At 35.1% G+C, this 24,269-nt stretch overlaps 1 protein-coding gene across 1 annotated transcript in view; it reads right to left on the reverse strand.

The window, feature by feature from the left end:
* The window catches only part of Adipor2 (adiponectin receptor 2), an 80,076-nt gene that overhangs the window by 25,668 nt on the left and 30,139 nt on the right, over positions 1–24,269 (reverse strand). The window contains 3 exon segments of the mRNA XM_015500774.2: positions 4,942–4,965; positions 5,193–5,198; positions 10,343–10,648. Coding sequence (XP_015356260.1) covers positions 4,942–4,965; positions 5,193–5,198; positions 10,343–10,561 — 249 coding nt within the window. The 5' untranslated portion in view covers positions 10,562–10,648.

Here is a 24,269-nt window from a genome sequence, read left to right on the forward strand (position 1 = left end):
TATCTCATAATACAGTAGTAGATACTATTATTTTTCAAATACAAGTAGGTACTATAGTGATTTACAAAATACAAACTGACTTACGATGAACATTTCAAATTCAAAGACAATTTCTATCATATGGTTATTCAAACTTTTAAAATGTGACTATTATAAAGAGGTCTGTTATTGTTTTTAATATTTAAAGGGGACATGGGATCATAATCCTGACTCAATAATTCCACTCCTGGGTATGTAGCTAACAGAAATGCATATATATCAAATAAACAAAAAATAGAATGTTCATAGCAATTGTATTTATAATAGCCCCAAACTGGAAACAACACAGACTGCCTTCAACAATAGTATAAGTAAATAAAATGTTGTATAGTAACACAATGAAATACCATGAAGCAATAAAATGTAACAACCTACAACTACACCCAGAAAACACAAGATAAATATTGAAAACATGATTCTAAGAAAAAGAAACTAGACATACATATCTGGAATGATTACAGTGATATAAAGTACAAAAACAAGAAAATTAATCTATGACATTATGGTTACCTCTGGAGGAAGGAAATACAGTCATTATTAAGGGGATTTCTAGGAGTACAGATTTACACACTTGTGTCCAGTTTATAAAAAATGTCTCAAACTTTATTAACTTTATTTATTGCACTTCTATAAGGTTTTTGTTGTTTTTCCTTTAAAGGGTTCTCTTAATCAAAAAGGCTGGGTTAACAATACTGTAAAAGCAATCAGGGATTCAAATTCAGGACTCTGAAGACTGAACCTTGCTTTTTTCCCCCACTTTGAGATTTATCTACTGGTATACAGAAATGGTTTCACTAAACAAAACTCAATAAAAAGTATGAAAGAACCCATTAAATAGGACTGCTTAAGCAAAGATACCTAATAAGACTGATTTCTGGGGGGAAATCTCATCTTCTATCCTCTAACCAAAAAAAAAAAAAAAAAAGGAAGGAAAGAAAGAAGTATTAAAACTATTGTGAAAAAGACCACAGAAATTGAGAATGAGAAAATCTTAGGTACCTATTACCTAGTTCAACATCTCATTTTAATGTAAAGCAAATGCAGGACACAGAAATAAAATTGGTACTAACTTTTAAATATTAGTAAGCATAAGCATCTTTGTTACTTATCTCTCTGTCTGTGTCTGTGTCTCTCCCCACCCCCTCTATTCAGTAGGTCTGGAATAATATTGTGGCAATTTGTATTTATTTTCTTTTCAAATGAGCAGTCTTAATAAATTCACTGATTTAAACCTAGTGATAAATAAACACTACATAAGAAGATACATCATTCTGCAATGTTTATGACTATCCTAAATCTTATTTTATTAATTCAGAATTTCACTTAACTTCCTAAAGAAAAAAGACACCCTTATTGCCTTGCAATTACAGTTTTATCCTTGTCAAATACATGATTGGTATTTGACACAGTGAGCCTGAGGGCTCTTTTGAAAGAAGTCTAAATAATCTACTTAGCTTCTACATTTTAAAACAGAGCAGAAAAAAAAAATGCTCAAAAATGATGCAAAAAAATTTTTCAAAAAGAAAATGAGGCAAAATTGTTCTAAACGTGAAATACTGCACTATGGTACATATCAATTTATTTTCAAAATAAAGAGAAAACTCATTAAAAAGAACACACCTGAGAAGCAAAATTATATTGGTCTAACAGAAAACACACATGAAACAATTCTGCCAGAAAAAAAAAATCAAGTTCTGAATCTAACCTCTGGGATCAACTCAGGGGCAGGGTTTGGAATTCAGAAACATTAAGTTAATCTGGTGTCAATTTTCATAAAGGCAGCTTTGTTTAGCAGAAAGATAAGTCAGAAGACTTGGCACAGGCTCTCATTTAAGCATGGGACCTTCAGCAAATGACTCAAACCTTATACTTTTTTAAAAAGAGATTTTATTTGTTCTTCCTATTTCAGAATGTCTGTAAAAAGTACTATCTACAAATTAAGGGCATTATTAGAATTATCAAGAAAGATACACACACTACTGCTAATGGTTTAGATACTTCAACTTCGAAAGTGAAAATAACGAGAAATGAATTTTTCTCCAAAAACAAATATCAATATATGGAACTCTTCAAATCACTTGGAGATATTAAGTCAATATTTTGCCTTAATCTCAGTCTCAAAATTAAACAATATTCTGTTAACTACTCCTTCTTTTCTTGCTCCCATGTTTACTATACAACTGAACCTGAAACTGGCAGCAATAGCCAGTACTTCACACAAATTGACTAGAAAAAAATGTTTAAAAAAAAAACTTCTTATATGTAAATTAAAGGACTTATCACTGACAGTAATTATCTTATTTATTCTTTAAGGGATTTACAGATTGTGTATTTTCCACTTCTGCACTTTGGCCATGCACCAAGAATCACTATATACCTAGCAATTACAAAGGTACCTGATCCAGAGTAGATCAAAAGGGCCATGTGGTTTCACCTTGTAGGCCACACACAGCACAATTTTAAGATGGGCTGTTTACACAGATTACAATTTGTTGACAAATTTCAGCCTGGGCCTGAAAATTACATTACTACAATACTTCTATTACTAAAATGTTTAAGAATTCTAGATATATAACATGCTCCTGAGGCAGAATACATCAGGCTTATCAATCTCAGCACTACTGGTATTATTAGCTAGATAATTCTTTGTTGTGGGAGCTATGTACTGTAGAATATTTAGCAGCACTCCTGAGACCTCTACTCACTAGATAAAAGTAGCACAATCCCATTGTTATAACAATCAAAATGTCTCCAGACCCTGCCAAATGTCTTCTGTGTATGACAACTGCTCCAAATTATCCAACACTGGAATATGTTGAAAATAACAATAAATACAGTCATAATATCTATATCTCAGTTGCTTTATTTATTAATGGGCTCTAGGTCCCTTAAACTTTTTCTTTTTTTCTCATCTCTAACACACAGGGTTTAACATACCATAGTATAGTCATTTTAACTAGACACAGTATTTTATAATCTGAAGAAACCATTGGATATATAACTGCTTTTGTTTTATAACCCAATGCTCATTATTAAAATTCTAGTCAATCAATATAAACAACCATAAGCATAATCTAACAAAAATGAAAATAAATCCTCACATTAAAATATCCATATATAAGATATTACATAGCATTTTTACTCTTTTGCAGAGAAACTAATGTAGCTTTATAAAGTAATAATCTGAAACTTGATAAACAGAAGATCTTCCATCTTTCAGCCCAGTTTTGTGATATAAGAAAAAACAATCTGGGGCTGGGGTTGTGGCTCAGTGACAGAGCGCTCGCCTCGCAAGTGAGAGACCCTGGGTTCGATCCTCAGCACCACATAAAAATAAACAAAATAAAGATATTGTGTCCATGTATAACTAAAAAAATATTTAAAAAAGAAAAAACAATCTATCAGATTCATCACTGAGAATTAATTAATACTCTAAGTACAATAACCTAACCTGTATAAAGATCCTGGAATGGAAAACTGTGACAGATTTTATAATATGGTCCTCACATATTATGGTTCTCACATATAGCATGAGGAATATATAGAGAGCACGTTGTATATCTAGAATTCTTAAACTTTTTTAGTAATAGAAGTACTGTAGCAATGTAATATACTTCTCTCCACAGAGGAATATGCCCCATCTTTGAACCTGGCCACATAACTGCTTTGTCCAATAGAATATTAATAGATAAACATATACCACATATGAGCAGAAACTTTAAACGCAAATGGGTGATCTGACTTGGTCTATGGGAATTTGCAATCTACCATGTCTCACATGAGAAAATGTGGAGCTGACCTCAGCAGACTAGCAATCTAGAACAGTCATACTTGACAGTAGCCTTCATGAAATGTGTACTTACTGCTCTAAATCACTAGCCTCTGAGTGTTTAGTTTCTGCAGCAAAAGCTGACTAATATAGGAATAAATAAGTTTTTCTGGCACACTGACATTAAATGTTTATGTAACTCTAAATTTCAGGGTATATGAATTTATAAATTGCAAGCATGTAAAATATTTTCCTCTGCTTTTTTCCATTCAACATGAATATGCAATTACAAACATTGTTAGAATAAAAAAATTACTATCCTCAGTATTTTCACTGAAGAGTTGTTTTACAATTCATAATCCACATTGTGATATTTAAAATACCAAGTACAAAGTAAGAATAGCATGGATTCCAAATACAAGTTGACAGAATCCAGGAAACATCCGAAACAGAGTGTTAGAATGTAGAACACCTTGATATCTTCCACTTCTCTCCCAGCCCACCTGCTCTCCCCTTACTAGAGATTGAACCCAGAGGTACACTGCCTCAAGTTATATCCCCAGCCCTTTTTATTTATTTATCTTTTTTTTTTTTTTTGGAGACACAGTCTTGCTAAGTTGCTGAGACTGGCCTCCAACTTGCAATCCTCCTTTCTCAACCTCTTGAATCACTCACATTACAGACATGTGCCACAACATCTTGGCTAAAAAATAAAAAAAGTCTTAAAGAACATTCCTTTTATGATTCAAAAAATATCTTAAAAAACAATACCTACATCTACACACTTGCTATCAAATGTGAACTGGAAAATGTATTTATTTAAGAAGAAAATAAGCCAAAAATAAAGGCCTATTCCAAAGTGTGCCTTATGTTCCCACTTCTCCACTAAAACGGTTTCTCAAGTTCACAATGAACACCATGTTGCCAGAACCAATGCTAACTTTTTAAAAAATATTTATTTAAGTTGTAGTTGGACACAATACTTTTATTTCACTTATTTATTTTTATGTGATGCTGAGAATCAAACCCAGGATCTTGAACATGCAAGGCAAGCGCTCTACCGCTGAGCCAAAACCCCAGCCCTCCAATGCTAACTTTTCTATTGTAGTCATCCTTGATCTCTCTAGCAGGACTAACAATAACCGACTCATTCCTGCCTCCTCTCCTAGAAACACTCTCTTGGTTTTTTTCATTTTATACTTTCCTCTTCTCACTGACTGCACTGTCTTACCACCTCAAATGTTAAGTGGTATTCTTCAGGCTGGGTCCTAGGAACCCTCATCTTTTCCTATCTTCACTCTCTTCCTTTTGAGCAACCTAAACTATGTTAATAATTTTAAATATTATTTATATACTGCTACTTCCTCAATATTATCTCCAACACAAACCCCTAGGGAATTCCAAACTCATACTCAACTAACCATAACAAATCCACTAAGATGGATCATATTTAACATAGCCAAAAGCAAACTCTTGATCCACCAACCTAAACCTTCAATTCCAAACTCATCCTCTAGTTTTTTCACTTTCAGAATACGGTATCATATCCCCATCAATTCAGTTATTCACATTACACCAGGTCTCCTCCTTAAATCTATTTCATCCCATCTAACAGCAAATCCTTTCAACTCAACCTCCAAACCATAGCTCAAATTTATCTACTTCTTGACAACTCCACTATCATCATGGACCCCAAATAAGCTATCAAGTTTTTTTTTTTCCATAAATTTCTATAGTAATCGCTTAACTCACTTCTAAGTTTTCTACACAGGAGCTAAAGAGTGACCTTTTCAAAATCTACATAAGTTGTCACCGTTTCCTTGCTTAAAACTTTCCAATAGCTTCCAACACCATTTTTCCATATTATCACCTACAAGAGTTCTTTCCTATTCTTTTTTTTTTTTTTTAATTGACTAATACTACACTCCCTCTCTCCTTTCCCAACAGTCCTCAAGAATAGCAAACTCATTTTAGACTCAGGACTTTGCACACATTGTTCCTGTTGCTTGAAAGGCCCTACATAAATTCCCTCCTTTCCTCTTAGCCCACTTACATCCTTTACTATTCAGTATCTCTAGAAGTTACCAGAGGAATTATTTTCTTCATCAACACTGGTATTTTTAAGTTCAATATAAGCATATTTCACAATAGTTCAAAGTGCACATTCAAAACACTTAAGGTCAATCCAGGTGAACTGGGCTAGCACGAAATAATCACATAGAGACATTGAAATACCTTTTACTTTGGGTCCTGTGAAGGCTCCTCTGACCTCAGGGGTCCATGGAAAGAGGAGCGAGGAGCACATGCTAAACCATTTTATTGGGGAGAAGCCATTCGAATGAGGCAAGGGGTAGGATTACAAAGGAATTGGAGAGTGCAACTCTACCCCACCAGGTGACACTTAACTTCTAGAACCACAGCTTGCTATTAAAGCTGGGACAACTCCCAAGTCACTAAGAAATATACCTCATACATCAGGACTGGAAGGTGTGGTCATTCAGAGCGGCTCCCCAAACTTGACGACTTCTTAATATTGTTAATAAAATTATAGAATCCTACTGTAGTTAGGAATACAGAGATCATCTATTGTTCCCATATTAGATGTAACAAAAAATAGAGAGATCAAATAATTTGCCTGTTCTGTTTTTAAGCAAATTTTAAGTCTTCTAATCTGTGTTTAATATTTTGGTCAACCCTCTATTCTGATTATTTTTACATTTTAACTTCCTTTAAGATAATCCCAGTTATAGGAAAAAAATTCTAAAATTCACATGTAACCACAAAGCCACAGTAACTTTGAAACCCAAACAGCCACAATAACTTTGCAAAGAAATAAGGTGGAAGCCTTCTATATCCTAGCTTTAACATATTATAAAGTTACAGTCATCAAAACAGTTATGGTTCTGGCATAAAGACAGACATATAGACCAATAGTACAGACAGACTAGACAGCCCAGAAATAAGCATACGCATATAGAATCAAATAATCTCCGCCAAGGATGCCAAGACTACACAACAGGAAAAGGAATGTGACTTCAAAAATACATATACATATTGGGGAAACTGTACAACCATATGAAAAAAAATGAAACTTGACTCTTATACTATATATGAAAACCATCATGAGCTACTCTATATTAGTATGGTCTCATATCTGTTAGGATGGCCATGATCACCAGGATGTGAAAAAAACCAGAAACTTTTGTACTGCTAGTGGGAATATAAAATGGCATAACAGCTATGCAAGATAATATGATACAAATGCTAAGGAAATCAGTATGGCAGTTTCTCTAAAACTTTAAAATGTAATGACTGTGATTCAACGATCTCCCTTTTATTTTTCCAAAATATTGAAAACAGCATCTTAGAGAGATATGCACTCCTATGCTCCCTGTTCCATTACTTATGCTAGCAAAGAGATGAAAACAACCTAAACGTCTATCAGTGGGTGAATACATAAAGAAAATGTGGCATATAGATACAATGAATATTATTCAGCCTTAAAAAAGAAGGAAATCAGCGGGCACAGTGGTGCATGCCTAGAATCTCAGCAGTGTGGGAGACTGAGGCAGGAGGATTGCAGGTTCAAAGCCAGCCTTAGCAACTTAGCAAGGCTCTAAGCAAATTACAAAGACCCTGTACTCAAAATAAAAAATAAAAAGGGCTAGGATGTGGCTCAGAAATCAAGCACCTCTGGGTTCAATACCTGGTACCAAAATAAATAGACAGAGAAAAAAAGAGAAGAAAATCCTGATACTATGCTTCATAAATGAAACCTGAGGACGTTATACGCTAAATTAAGTAGTAAACCAATGACAGAAGGAAAAATACTGCATGATTTTATCTATCTGAAGTATTTAAAATAGTAAAATTCATAAAAACAAAGTAAAATGATTGTCATCATGGGGGAGGGGAAATGGGAAATTGCTGTTCAATGGAGGTGTACATAATTTCCATAATGCAAGATAAAAAAAGTTCTAGAGGTCCTCTGTTTAGCACTGTATATATAGCTAACTAACAATACTGTATAATATATTTAAAAACTGTTAAAGGTACATGTCATGTTACGTGGTCTTTTAAATTACAATTAAAAGAAAAAACAACAAAAATGATAAATCCCAGTTACTCACCCACACCTAGTAATAGCTCTTATTAAAGAGTAACTACTTAGGCCTAAGTACTTAGGCCTCACAGCAACTCAGGGAAACTTAAGTTGCTCAGCCTAATTAGGGAAGTTTAAACTGCTAATATGCTACACTAAAAACAGTAACATGAAATAAAGTCTCAAATATAGAAGAAAACTCTTACCACCAGTATCTGTCAAACTTCTTTTTAAACAAATAACGTTGGTTTAAAGGCCGTATTTACTATACATATTCGTTTTTTTTTTTTTAAGCTGTAGTTGGACATAATGCCTTTATTTATTTTATGTGGTGCTGAGGATCGAACCCAGTGCCTCGCATGTGCTAGGTGAGCACTCTGTCGCTGAGCCACAATCCCAACCCCATACTATACATACTCTTAACCTTCTTTTAAAATCCCATAAACTGGCTAGGCACAATGACACACACCTGTAATTACAGTTACTGGGAGGATGAAGCAGAAGGATCACAAGTCCAAGGCTAGTTTGCTACACAAGTTAGAAAGACCCTGTCTCTTTTTTTTAAAGGGCTGGAGTTCTCTTTTCACAGTGCCTTGTAGGCAATCAACTGCATCAAGTATGGATGACAACCTGAGCATTCTCAACTTGGTTATTGTTTTAAAAAAAAAAAAGATATTCCTGGACTTACAAATACTACTGTGCCTCATTACCTGGGGCCCAAAAGAGCTGGCAAAACATGCAAACTTTTCAATCTCACAAATACATTGTCAGAAAACCCTTAAAAAAGGAAGATAAAAAACCCAGAACCAAAGCACCAAGATTAGTGTCTCATTACGCCACATCAACATGGGCATATTGTTCTGGAGAAAAAGTCTACAAAGAAGATTAACGAAATGACTACAGAATATGCTAAACTTTTGGCCAAGAGAATCAAAGAAGAAACAGAGAAATGCTAGAACAGATTGCCAAGAGACACAGTCTGTCCTCTACAAAAGCTTTTGCTTCTAATCTGAATCCAGTTAAAATTAAGAATTAAATAAATAACGTCCAAAAGGAAAAACTGGGGAAGGAGGGGCATAGCTCAGAGGTACAGGGTTTGCAAGGCCCTGGTTCAACCTCCAATACCATCAAAGAGGAGTGGGGGGAAAAAAATCAGACTATCTGTTGATACGTATGTAAGCACACAAATATGTGCATACATAATCTTTTATTCTAAAAAAAAATCTAGCCAAAATTATAAAGTCGGTCTTATAAAGTGTTACCAGGAACAACAAATTTCACTATTATAAAAGATTTGAAAGGACAAGACTCTGTAGTTCAACCCAATAACACTGCTACCAATAAGCATATATTTTAGGATGGTGAAACTGCTATTCCAACCAAAGATTTCAAAACATTTTCATTACCAAAACTCAGTGAGAAATGTATTTCATGTCAATCATATTTATACACATATATCCAACTACAAAAACTAAAAATTTTCATCAAATTTAATGTAGTTTTCATGTAGTTTAAATGTACATTACTTACTACATATGCACTCAGTATTTTCATCCTACTTTTTATTGTTCAATTTTGTTATTTGTAGTGCTGGGGTCCCAGGTCCTCCCATATGCTGTGCTTCACCCACCGAGCTACATCCCCAGAGTCTGTGTTCTACTTTTTTTTTAAGTTGTAGATGAACACACGGTATCTCTATTTATTTTTATGTGGCGCTAAGGATTAAACCCAGTGCCTCACACATGCAAGGCAAGTGCTTTACCACTGAGCTACAGGCCCAGCCCCTACTTTTAAATACTAATGTAATACTAACATTAATTCACAAGCTACTAACGAGCACACATTACAGTCTAGAAACAGTGTACTACCTAGTGCTGCAACATTAAACATATACTACATAATGCAACATTTCCAAAACCCATAGCAAAATGTCTGTAATGACTTTCTAATGTTGTTCTTCACAAAAATTTATACCTCTGCTCTCTCAGGGCAGCTGCTGATTAAAAGACTGGTCCTTCCTCTGAGAAGTGAAAGGAAAAATTAAAATCTACCTTCTGTTTTCAAAATTCTACCAACCCCCAAGGTATAAACTGAAGATAAACAGTTTCTGGAGAAGCTGTTTCAGCATACAATTAGAATTTCTCCAAAAACATCACTGATAACATCATAACGAAACATGGGTCAAATAAGAAAGGTTATATGGTAATACAAAAGAGCATTTCTTCTCCCTTAAACAAGAGAAAGCAGATTAAACATTATTTTAAGTGTCAGTGGAAGAGTAAAATATAAAATCAAATACCAGAGTTAAATTTAAAAGATTTCAAGTTATTGTGAATTAAAAAATACAAATCAATACTCCTCCCTCTCCCTCTTTCCAGCAATAGCACTGTGTCTATTTTTTTTAAAGTATCCTCCCTCCCCCTCCCCACTACACCCCCATAAATTTTTGCTTTGTTCATGTAATTTCAACTTTTACTTACCGTTTTATGATGGGAAGAACAAACAGACGCCTCTAAAATGGGTTCCAAATCTCCTTGGTGGATGTCATTATCGCCTCCCCTTGTATCATCAAGTTGGTGCCCTTTTCTGAGCCTTAAATCTGGCTCTGGAGTCCTGTTGCACCCCAATCGTTTTTCTGCTGGCTCGTTCATGGGATACCCAATCCTTTCTTACAAAGTAGTCTTTCTTTCTATCCCTTCTTCTTGGGAGAATGGCTTTTTCAGGATAGGGAGTTGATCCTAAAAAGAGAAAAATTTTGCTTAAGTATTTTTTAAAATAAATATGTGAATGCTGAGTGGAACATATCAGTTATATTACACATTAAAACAAAAAATTCAGCAATCATTAAGAACAATAAAAGAATGTATAAAAATCTGTATTTGCTGATAGGAAAGATTACCAAGACCTTTTTAAAAAATAAAAAACAAGACACAATGCAAAATGTTTATTTAATGTGTTCCCACTTACATGTTACCAAAATGTCTAGCTATATAAAGTATACCTATACACAGAATGACTAGAAAGCATTCAAAACTATGTTCTTGGCAAAGAAGTACATGTGAAGTCTATAGAGTGAGAAGACTTTTCACCTTGCTGTGCCTGATTTTCTTCCTACCATGTGTCATTTATTTTTCCAAATAAAAACATACCTAACTGTTCAAAGAATAGATGTAGGCTTTTACATTACAGCTGAGTTTTACATATCCAATCTCAAAACATCAGAATGATACTAGTATAAGGTGTTTTTATTTCTATTTCACCAAATTTTGCATGAAATAAATAAGACAAAGTTCAGGGACTTTGAATTTATGTAGTATTTATTTATATATTTGCTGGGAACTGAATATCAGTCAGTCATTCATTCATTTATGAATGCAACGCTGGGGACTAAACCCAAGGCCTGGCACATGCTAAAAAATTCTTCTACCACTGAGCGATATCCCTAGCTCTCTTTATTTTATTTTTGAGACAGGGTCTCACTAACTAGTCAAGGCCCAGGCTGGCTTTGAACTTGCAATCCTCCTACCTCACTCAGCCTCCTGGGATACTGGCTGTATACCAACATACCTGGTTTTTACTGGTAATGTTTAACATTCAAAATGCTTCATGTTTGACATTTCAACAATTTTTAGTTGTTCTGACCTCTGAGTAGACTACCTTGGAAGAAAGAAAGAAAGAACCAGAACACACTCCTTTTATTCCATATTAGTTCCCAGAAAGTGCTATGTATATAAATGTTTAATGAATATTTGATCTAGATGACATTTCAATGTTCTTGAGTGGCAAAGACACTTTCAGAAATAATCAATCTCTCTCTAAACTGGACTGCAGTAATTTAGTTTCTTAGAGGTTCAAGTCTTTTTTCAAGTCCTTGGCACTCAGTACACAAGCTTATTTTGGACAATTTGTTGAATATCCAAATTAGGAGACTACCACAGCCAATCCAATTAAAAAATACCAAAACAAGATGAGCTCAACATACATGCCAAACTTATAAATCCCATGCGATTCAAAAGTTCTTTCTAAATGGAGCTGGGGTTGTGGCTCACTCAGTGGTAGAACACTCGCCTTGCATATGTGAGGCATTGGGTTTTGAATCTCAGCACCGCATATAAATAAATGAATAAAATAAAGGTCTGTCAACAACTAAAAAACTTAAAAAAAAAAACTGAAATTATATTAAAAATTAGCCAACAGTCAGTTTTATAAGTCACTTGAGTTTACTGCAGCATTTCTTTATGGGCTTTCTAAAAAGTTTATGGTAAGAACAAACACAAATCTATAAGGATCACCAAAGTTGAGCATGCATCTATTACTTAGGGGCTTAAGCAAGCCTAAGAAGTTTATAACCAGGCTATTAATGACCATTTTTGAAGAGGAAATTGTTAGGAGGAATCTGACATAGGCAATGCCATTTTGAAACATATCCTACCATCTTAGAATAAGAGTCGCCTCAAGGTCACTCTGGCTCAGCCTGACCTAAACCAGAGACAGAAGACAGTACTCCATTATGCAAAGAAATCTCAAATAATACTCTATAATCGTAAGAAAGGAAACTGTTATCTAGGACTGAAATCTGGAAGAACACCAGGTTCCTTAGGAAGGTGACAGCACAAGGACCCTCTCCCTAACAAGAAGTTTTTCTTCACAATCCCCTAACAACTGCAAAAATCTCTCCATTCATCACTCCCCTGTAACTACCTGTAAATGGAACACAGGTCTCAGTCACCAGTGGGCCCCCACCTCATATTTGTCCCAAATAAACCTGTGTTACTGTTGAGCAGCCTCTCCTCTCTTTAGTTCTTTCATTCACATCTTTCCTCACAGAAACAATGCTAATGGTATATACTTATTTAATTGGTTATAGCTTACAAAGTTATTTCAGGGCTACCATTTTAAGGGAAAAGACAGCTAACATTTATTAACTAGGATAAACACTGTACCAGAGAATGTATATGTTGTATTGTGACAAGAATCTAAGATTCTTCATTTGAGCATGCAACAGGTAACTAAAAGGATAAAAAAAAAAAAAAAAAAAAAAAAACTGGCACCTCTGCCTACAATTTGCATCTGGTCTCCTTTTCTCTCAGTCACCTTGGATTCCAAGAACATGGTGTCTCATATATAATATATTGTGATGAATCCAAAGAATACCCCCAGGAAGCTGCAGCTATCTAAAATAAGCACCCCACCACCACCAATCTTAACTGATCAACCAAAACAGTTTGCCCAAGACTGCTTGACTATGCATATTTCTGGTCCCCCTTGTCTATATAATCTGGAAGCTCCTGTCAGTAGCCCCAAAGACAGCGCTAAGAATGTAGGTCCCCTTGATTTCCCAGCTAGCTACAAATGAAAGCTTCTTTTCTACTTTGCACCACTACTTACTTTTTCCACTTGGTTTTGGGGGCAAGTAGCTGTACCTGATTTGTTGGAAACCCCCAAAATTAGTCTCTGGCCTAGGTTTCCAGTGATACTATCTCATCTAATTCCTAAATATAGTCCTCTGAAATATTATTATTGCCTAATTAATAAATGTGGAAACTGAGAATGGAAGGTTAAGTAACTTATTCAAGGTTGTTAGGATACAAAAAAGAACCACCAGGATTTATTCTAAGCCATTTTTGAAACTTCACGAAGCTCATGTACTTTCTACTGGTCAACAAAATTAAGATTTAGGCAGAGGACTCAAGATAAGAACCTGAACCCTAAGGTTAGATAGTTTATAACACAAGTAAACTACAGAATCAGAATCTTCATTCTTAAATTGTAGCAAGTAGAATTAAGTTTCTTAAAAGTATCCTTGAAATAAAACCACAAATTTCTCATAGCAGGAGCTATATAGAAAAGTGCTGCTCATTTGTAAAAATGTAAACAGAATAACACACTTAATTATAATCATTTTGTAGCCCTTGATCTAAAAAAAAGAAAGCAAATGAAATGTTTTCCCAAAGAATTTAAGAATTCTAAATAAATAAATAAGAAAATAAATTTCCAGGGATGGATTTAAACTAAAAAGCTTCTTCTCAGCAAAAGAAACAATCAGTGAGGTGAATAGAGCCTACAGAATGGGAGCAAATTTTTACCACATGCACATCAGATAGAGCATTAATCTCTAGGATATATAAAGCACTCAAAAATCTTCACACACACTTACACACACACACACACCAAAAAAAAATATCAATAAATAGGCCAAGGAACTGAACAGACACTTCTAAGAGGATAGAGTCGATCAACAAATATATAAAAAAAATGTTCAACATCTCAAACAAATAGAGAAATGCAAATCAAAACTACAAAGATTTCATCTCACTCCAGAAAGGCAGCCATTAAGAATACAAACAACAATAATTTGGGGGAGGATATGGGGGAAAAGGCACACTCTTATATTGCTGGTAGGACTGCAAATTGGTGCAGCCAATCTGGAAAGCAGTATGGAGATTCCTTGGAAAACTAGAAATGGAACCACCATTTGACCCAGCTATCCCACTCTTTGGTTTATACAAAAAAAAAAAAAAATAGCACACTATAGGGACATAGCCACATCAATGTTTATAGCAGCATAATTCACAATAGCTATTGTGGAACCAACCCAAAGGCTATTAAGTAGATGAATGGATAGGGAAAATGTGGCATATATATATACACAATGAAATATTACTCAGCATTAAAAGAAAACAAAATTATGGCATTTGCAGGTACCTGGATGGAGTTGGAGAACTACACTAAGTTAGCCAATCCCAAAAAACCAAATTTCAAATGTTTTCTCTGACATGAGGATGCTGACTCATAATGAGGATGGGGTGGGGACATGGGAGAAATGGACTTTAGATAGGTTAAAGGAGAGGAAGGGGAAGAGGGGGGGCACAGGGGTAGGAAAGATGGTGGAATGAGATGAACATCATTACCCTAAGTAATGTATGAAAACAAATGGTGTGAATCTACTTTGTGTACAACCAGAGACATGAAAAACTGTGCTCTATATGTGTAATATAAACTGAATTGCATTATGCTGTCATACATAACAAATTAGATATATAACATATTATTTATATATATATAAAATTAAAGTAAGAGACAAAAAAAAAAAAAAAAAGAAAATCAATTTCCAGGAAAGCCCTGAAATCAATATGCATTCCTACCAACAATGTTTTCTAAATTTACAAATACAATAAGAATAAATAAAATAAAGCATTATAGGCAGAAATGGTGGCACACACCTGTAACCCCAGTAGCCCAGGTGGCTGAGTTAGGAGGATGGCGGGTTCAAAGCCAGCCTCAGCAAAAGCGAGGTGCTAAACAACTCAGTGAGTCCTGTCTCTAAATAAAATACAAAATAGGGCTAGGGATGTGGCTCAGCGGTTGAGTACCTCTGAATTCAATCCTCTATATCCTCCCCCCCAAAAGTACTAAGATCTCAGGGTGACTAAGAGCATATCAAAAACTATACCCCCCGAGGAACAGTTATCAGAGGCTGAACACTAAGAAGGGAAACATACTTCACTAAAATAAACCACTCAGCTACTAATCAAATAACCAAGTAACAATGTCAAGACCTGAAAGAAGGGGGAATTAGTACCAAGAACTGCTAAAATATGATATCTAACATGCCCAGTTAACAAAAACAACAAAACAAACAAAAAAACTAAAAGGTATATAAAGAAATAGAAAAGTATAGTCCATACACTAGGTGTATGCACACACTTTCCAGAGAATAGCCCTCACCACATGCCAAAGCTGTCAGTGCCTGGACTAGAACCATGAGAAAATAAATTCTATTCTTTGCAAAATTACTTACTTGGAGGTATTTTGTTACAACAGCTCAAAACAAATAAAAGCAATAACTGCATAGAAGAAACATTACTCCCATATAGCTCACCTCACTTTACTTTTGAATACAAGTCATAAATTATTTTTATATGCTGTACATGCATTAACACAAATGTACTCTTTTTTTACTCATTTGCCCTGTAAAACCCATAGAAATGTTGACTTATAACATTTCTATAATGTATAGATTTCTATAATGCTTGATTTAACATACTCATCTATTTACCTTTCACAGAGTTCCTTAATATCTTTTTATGTGGTACAAAGTTAACATTCTAGTAACTATCATTTCAACTTGAACTCCCTTTACATTTCTTATAGAGCAGTTCTACTAATAACCAACTCCCTTAGCATTTGTTTACCTGGGAATGCCTTTACTTCTCTCCAATTTTTGATGGACAATTTTGCTGGATACAGAATTCATGGCTAGCTCCCCTGGCCCCCCTCCCAGAAGTTTAAATATACTATATCCCATTACATTCTGGCCTCCCAGGTTTCTGTTGAGTAATCTGCTGATAATTTTACTGGTGACACTGTGTGTGTAACAAGTCATCCTCCTCTTGCTGCTTAAGACTCCTTTTGATTTCAAGTTTGGTTATAATGTGTCTTGGTATGAACTCCTTGAATTCATGTAACTTAGAACTCATTGAGCTTCCTGGATTTCTAGATTCAGGTTTTTTGTCAAATTTAGGAAGGATGTTTTTGTCTGTAATTCCAGCAGCTCAGGAGGCTGAGGCATGCAGATCAAGAATTCAAAGCCAGTCTCAGCAAAAGCAAAGTGCTAAGCAACTCAGTGAGACTCTTTCAATAAAATACAAAACAGGGCTGGGGATATGGCTCAGTGATCAAGTGCCCCTGAAAACAATCCCCAATACACTCTCCTCCTCAAAAAAAAAAAAGGATATTTTTGGCTATTAGTTATTAAAATAATATCTGCTCTTTTCTTTATCTCTTTCTTCTGGAACTAACATAACTTATATATTGGGTTGCTTGATGGTGTTTCTTAAGTTCTTTAGGCTCTATTGACTATTCTCCATTTTTGTCTTCTTTGTTCCCAGACTCACTGATTCTTCTACCTGTTCAAACCTGCTTTTAAACTCTTCTAATGAATTTTCAATTTTTATATTGTTCAACCTCAGAATCTGTTTCCTTTTTTAAAAAAAAAATATTTATTTTTTTAGGTGTAGATGGACGCAACACAATGCTTTTATTTTTATGTGGTGCTGAGGATCGAACCGGGTACCGCCCGTGATAGGCAAGCGCTCTACCACTGAGCCACAATCCCAGCCCCTCCTTTTTTAATCTTTCTTTGCCAAAAATATCTTGTAGCTGGGTCCAAAGTCAAGGTCAAGCTCAGCAACGTAGTTAAGACCATGTCTTAAAAGAGTTGGGAGTGTAACCCAGTAAAAGAGCATCCCCAAGTTCAATTTCAGTAGTGCCTCCCTGCCAAAATTAAAAATCAGGTTGTTTATGAATCTCTTCCATAATTCCCTTTAATTCTTTCTCTGTGTATTCCTTCATTCAGCAATTTAACCAAATTTAAGACAGTAATTTTAAAATCTTTTTGTCTAGTTAAGTCCAGATCAGTATTTCTTCTGGGGCAGTTTCTGGAAATTTATTGTTCCTTTGAATCAGGGTTTCCTGTTTCATTATACACCTTGTGAGATTTTCTGTTGAAAATTTGGCATTTGAAAAAACAAACAGGGCTAAAGGTGTAGCTCAGTAGTAGAGTGTTTGCCTAGCATGTGTGAAAGGGCCTACTGTCAATCCCCAGAACCAAAATTCAAAAAACCAGCCACCCTTTTCAGCTTTGAAGTCTAGCTCTGTGATAGGGCAGTCCTCTACTTATCAAAAGGACATGTTTTGAGCCCTCAGATGAAGGTGAAGGCTTGAAGACCTTCTGAGGTCTTTTTTTGAGAGTATGTCTTGCTTGGGTCTGTAGGTAGGTTTATGAATCCCCATATTGACATTGCATTTGAATGTCTTATTTTCTGAAAAAGCCTCACCTTAATTCCTCTTATGGCTTACATGATCCACTATATGCAACCACCTCAAATCTCTTGCACCTCCACCAAGGCATTTGTAGGTTTCTGACTTTTGTCCCATTCTGAGAGTCAAATTGTGTTGCCTTTCCCTACCTCAGCTCCAAACTACACAAAGCAGGGATCACTTCTGCAGGCAATACCCTGGCAAAAGAATTTTTCAATAAGAGCTACTCTGATCCTCTGGTTTGAAGGAAGGAAATGGGATCTCAGACTCCTTTACACCCAGACGACTACTACACTGGGAAAAGTGGAATAAGAACAAACAAAAACATGTCCAAATTTTCTACCATTTAAAATGTGACCTTTTCTTGGTTGAGTATTCATACTAAGTTGCTATATACCTTTCACTGTTTTCCAGAGGTTATGGAAATCATTTCAGCCAGTCTCCAGGATATTTCTTCTGTAGTGGTTTTTGTTTTAGGGGTGATGTGATTATGTCTCCTTGAATCAACGAAAGCCTGGAGCTTCCTAATTTGCTATTTTTATATCCTTAACAAAGGGATTTAAAAGCTAAATGGAAAAAGTAACAAATATAAAGCCAAAATTTTTCTGAAAAAAAGGGACACTAATTGAGGGGTAAGGATTAAGAAACTTTCCTGCTAGATATAAAGACATATTAAAGCGATAACAATTAAAAGCATGTACTAGGCTGGGGCTACAGCTCAGTGGTAGAGCACTTGCCTGACACACATGAGGCACTGGGTTCGATCCTTAGCACCAAAGATATGCTGTCCATCTACAACTGCAAAATAAATAAATAAATAAATGTTTAAATAAAAGTACAAAAAAGTGTGTACTAGCAAACAAATCAATGAATCAACTAGTGGTCTGAAAATAGACCAAAAATACATACATATATATATATATTTAATGTTAAAAAAAAAAAGATGGCTTAATTGTGGCATAGAACTAACTGGATAATCATCCAGGAAAGAATAAAATTGGATTCCTAATTCAAACTCTATGCCAAAATAAAGTACAAATCACTCAAAGATATAAACCTTAAAAATAAAGAAATAGGGCTGGGGATGTGGCTCAAGCGGTAGCGCGCTCGACTGGCATGCGTGCGGCCCGGGTTCAATCCTCAGCACCACATACAAACAAAGATGTTGTGTCCGCCGAAAACTAAAAAATAAATAATAAAAAAATTCTCTCTCTCTCTCTAAAAAAATAAATAAATAAAATAAAATAAAGAAATATAGTCAGGCATGGTGGTGCGTGCCTAAAATCCCAGTGGCTCAGGAAACTGAGGCAGGAGGATCACAAGTTCAAAGCCAGCCTCAGCAATTTAGTGAGGCCCTAAGCCACTCAGTGAGACCCTGTCTCTAAATAAAAAATAAAAACAGCTGAGGATATGACTCAGTGGTTAAGTGCCTCTGGGTTCAATCTCAAATACCAAAAAATAAAAATAAATAAATCTACCTATGATGGTACATATTTGTGATCTCAAGGAGGCTAAGAAAAAAGAATTCAAGTTTGAGGCTGGCCTGTAAAACACAATAAGGTCCAGGCTAAATAAACATGAATGAATGAATGAATGAATGAATGAGACATCTAAGAACTAAAACAAACCATAGAAAGATTTTTTTTCCCAAGATTCAAAGTACTTTTTAAGAGACAAAACCCAGAACATGTAAGACTCATAAGGGGCTCAGTAGCTCAGTGGCAGAGCGCTCTCCTAGCACATGCAGGGGCCCTAGGTTTGATCCTCAGCACCACATAAAAATAAATAAATAAAGGTATTGGGTCCAACTACAACTAAAAAATAAATATTAAAAAGAAGACTCATAAATTCAACTATTTTGAAATAAATTATTTTCTCATGGTATATTTAACAATTAGAAATAATCTATAATTTACTAAAGGGCTTAATCTTTTATGTGTAAGAACAATTTTAAAACACCCTTTTACATAAATATTTCCAATATTTTTATGCAAAAAAAGCAAGTTAGTGTGTTTGTATAAAATCTTAGGAAGTTGAGAAAGGAAAGTGGATAAGTGAAAATATAGGAAAAAGAATATTTTGTTGTATATCACTTAGTAGCTTTTGAATTTTATACTGCATATATTTATTCTAATAATTATATTTTAATTAAGTGAATAATGAAAATAGCTTTGAGCACCAAAAACAGTGTTCATAATTCTACAAACATTAATTATAAGTATCTTTTAAGAATTTTTCAGCACTTTATTTCATATAAAATTTAACAGTAGGGGCTGGGGTTGAGGCTCAGAGTGTGTACAGCGCTCACCTACCATGTATGAGGCACTCACTGGGTTCGATCCTCAGCACCACATAAAAATTTTAAAAAATAAATAAATAAAGGTATTGTGTCCACCTACAACTAAAAAATAAATATATTTTTAAAAATTAACAGTAAAGTAAGAGCTGTTTTCTGCAGTTAGATATAGACTATTTTCATAACCTCTATCATCATTAACAGCTAAAAACAACTAGTGATAGAATTCCTTGGGTGGAGCACACACCTGTAATGATAGTCTGAAAAACAAGGAAAAATAAAGGCTGACCAGGAAATGACAACCCTCACAGTCTTACTCTTGTATGTAGCATATAAAAGCCTATTCATCACATACAGTTCCATTCTAAGTTTGAGAAAAAGTCATTAAAACTAGTTCCTGGAAATCTGAGTTACATGTTTTACAGAGTTTGAATCACTGTCTGCCAAAACTACTCCATACAATTTAGTACTATCATAAAATTTCTACATAAGGGCTGGGGTTGTGACTCAGCGGTATAGCGCTCACCTCACACATGCAAAACCCTGGGTTCGATCCTCAGCACCACATACAAAAATAAACAAGTGAAATAAAGGTGTCGTATCCAACTACAACTAAAAAATATTTTTTAAAAATCCCTACATAAGGAAATTTTTAAATATGCTTCTCAAAGAGGTATATTTTGCAAACACTATAAGGATTGCTATCTTCTCCCTTAATAAAAGTAACATGACTAAACTCATCAATCCCTGTTTCTTCAGAAGAAAAAAACAAAATAGGGGACGACACCTGGTAATTCTGAAATGAAGGTTACTATCAATTGTCTTACTTCTGTATGTTCCGTTCAGAAATCTGGAATAATACATACTTTTTCCCTTCTAAAATCACCCATCTCAAAGAGACCTGTCTTATGGATGAGGACCCTAAGATTCAGAACTAGGGGTGTCAAAATAAGACCCAAGTCTCACAACTCTCTGGGTTCACACTAACAGTTTAACAATCTTAAAATTCTTCTTGACAGAGAAAGTTCAAATTTTGAGGAAGAAAGCCTTGACCTATTTCATTCATTTTTATCTACCATTAATTCATATATCCTGTCCACTTTCACCAAAAGGCTGGTTCTCTTTAAAAACATTTATCTTGGAGTAAAGAACTCTAGAAAGAAAATCACTTAATTGCATGCATAGCCATGCCATCAAACCTGACATTCACTATAATATTCTCTGGGTCTTTTTGGTTCCAAACAGGTTATTATTCCCAAAGGCATACTTTCTGACAAACTATGAATTCCCTACAGGCTTTCTAGAAGTTATAAGCCTGTCATTAGGACACTGAATTAAATTATAGCCTGTGTGCTTGCCTTATGTTTGCCTATTTCATAACTGAAAGCTTTACCTTTCCAATTATATTCTGCAACTTGCTGCTATAGGAATAACCTAATCTTTTAACACTATAGGGTTTACCTGCCACAGAGGACAGTATTCTATAACATTATTGTCAAAGATATTTTTCTCTTTTCCCAAATTCCCACACACAATCCATTAGTAAATACTATGGATTTGACCTCCAAAATCACTCTCAAATTCTTTCCATTTCTTTTCCTCCTCCCTGGAACTACCACAGGCCAAAATACTTCCATCCTAGAATATATGGGTTCCCTAAGTGATCTCCCTATCTTCCACTTTTGTACCTGCAGTCTCCTTTATTCAACAGCCAAATAGTCTTTCAAACAGAAAAATCATGTCACTCCCCTATTAAAATCCCTCCAGATTTTCTTTGTGCAAAGGATAACCAAAATCCTTACAATAATGTCCAAAAAATCATTCCTGACTTCAACCCTGCCTACCTTTCAAATCACAACTTATAAAATTTAAATCTTTTCACTATCCATTTGATCCTTTTCCACGCCAATGTTGAACAGTATCAGAACCCAGAAACAGGTCTGGGTACTTAACTAGTTAGCTATTCCTCATTATTTACTTCTCAGGTGAAAGTCACGTTTTTGAGGCAACCCTAACATTACCCCACTATACTAGTTACTCATAATATTGTTTAATTTCCTTTGTAGCCCGTACCACTCTCTGAAATTGTTTTCCTTTTTATTTTCTGTCTTCCCCCACTAAACCATAAGCTCCTTAAATGTCAGACCTGTTTTGTTCACCATCTATATCTTGAACACTGTCATCCTCAAGATATGCTTAATGAATAAATGAAAATTTCCAAAAGAAATTTATTGGTGGTGTGGAATGAACTTGATCCCTTCAAAATTCATATGTTAAAGCCCTAGCCCCTAGTACCTCAGACTGCAATTATATTTGGAGACAGGAACTTTAAAGAGATAATTAAATGAAGTTATAAAGATGGGGCCCTAACCAATATGAATAATGGCCCTGTAGGAGAAAAACCAATATGAATAATGGCCCTGTAAGAGAAAAAATAGACACCAGGAACGCATACCAGGACTAAAAAACCCTGCAATTCAAGTAGAGGCTTTAGGAGAAAGCAAACCTATTAACAGCTTATTCTTAGAAGTCTAGCCTCCAAAACTGTGAGAAAATAAGTTTGTTGTTAAAACCAGTCTATGGTACTTCATGGGCAGCCCTAACAAATAACATATTTAGCTTTTGACAGAACTACACGCCATTTTAACATTTATTTATTTATTTTACTTGTCACTGGGCCTTTATTTTTTTATTTATTATGCAGTGCTGAGAATCAAACCCAGCGCCTCACATATTTGAGACAAGCACTCTACCACTGAGCCACAACCCCAGCCCTGTTTTAACATTTTTCTACAGAAATTTAAAAAAAAACACACAGTAACTTCTCAACATTTTCTACCAGTAAAAGACATCATCATAACCCTTTATGTAGGGTTACCCTTACATTTTAATCATCTAATAAGCAATTTGAAGAAGCTACTTCAAGAGCATGTGTGAGCAAGATAATAACAGTGCTCATAACACTCTAAAGCAAGGTCAACAAACTTCTTGTTAAAAAGGCCAAATAGAGTGCTTGCCTAGCATGTGTAAGACACCAGGTTCTATCCTCAGCACCACATAAAAATAAATAAACAAAATAAAGGTATAAAAAATACAATAACATTATATTTAAAAAAGGAAAAAAGACCAAATAGTAAATATTTTAGGTTGTGTAAGCCACAAAAGGTCTCTTCTGCAAACTACACAATTCTGCCACTGGAACACGCAAGTAGCCAGAGACAACATGTAAATAACAACTGTGCTTATATTCCAATAAAACCTTATTTATGAGCACTAAAATTCACAATTCATTTAATTTTCATTCCAATATCACAAAGCATTATTTTTAAAACTACTTTTTAAATGTAAAAAAGCAATCAGCTCATTCAAAAATCAGGCAGGACACTAGGGTTGGCTACAGTTTGCCAACCCAGAGTTATAGCAACAACTTTATCACTGCCATATCAGAGAAAGAAATTTTGAGGTTTCCCTACATAGCAATAATTAATGTAGCATCCCAATATCTAGAATGCAAGTATATACCTCTGCCTACAAATCTATGTAAATAGTGAAACAAAAAGCTGTCCACTTGGATTTATTCTTTACTAAAAATCAAACCCAGTGTCTCACACATGCCAGGCAAGTGCGCTACCACTGAGCCACAGCCACCCCTCATCTTTCCTATTCCTCACTTTTGGAATAGAAACATTTATTCTGCACCACTCTCTGTTGGTGGTATGTATCTTGCTTTTTTATTTTTATAGGGACTCAAAGCTAAGAGTTTGCCTTTGATCTCTTAAGAGACACAGACTTTTGAGAAACACTGGAATTCAAGACTATGGGGATTTGCAGAGATGAAATGAATGCATTTTGCACTGTAAAACAGCCATGATCCTTTGGGAGGCAGGAGCTAATTTTACAGTTTGGATATGGAATGTCTCCCAAAGTCTCATATGTTGAAGACCTGGTTCCCAGTGCACAATGTTCAGAGGCTGGACTATTGGGCAAAAAGGACTCCTGACCTCATCAGTACATTAATCTATTGATAGCTCACTAGATTAATAGAAGGTAGTAGAAACTGTAGGTGTTGGGGCATGGTTGGAGGTCAGATGATGTGTACTAAAAGCTCATTTCTTGTTTCTCCCCACTCCCACCCCACTCACCCTTCTCTCTTGCCCCTTCCTGGCTGCCATGAGCTGAGTGATATCTAAACACTGTGCTTACATTCCAGTAAAACCTTTCCCCCCCCCCCCCCCCCCCCC

The sequence above is a fragment of the Marmota marmota genome, unplaced genomic scaffold, assembly GCF_001458135.2.
Source record: "Marmota marmota marmota unplaced genomic scaffold, marMar, whole genome shotgun sequence".
In the NCBI taxonomy this organism is placed as follows: Eukaryota; Metazoa; Chordata; class Mammalia; order Rodentia; family Sciuridae; genus Marmota; species Marmota marmota.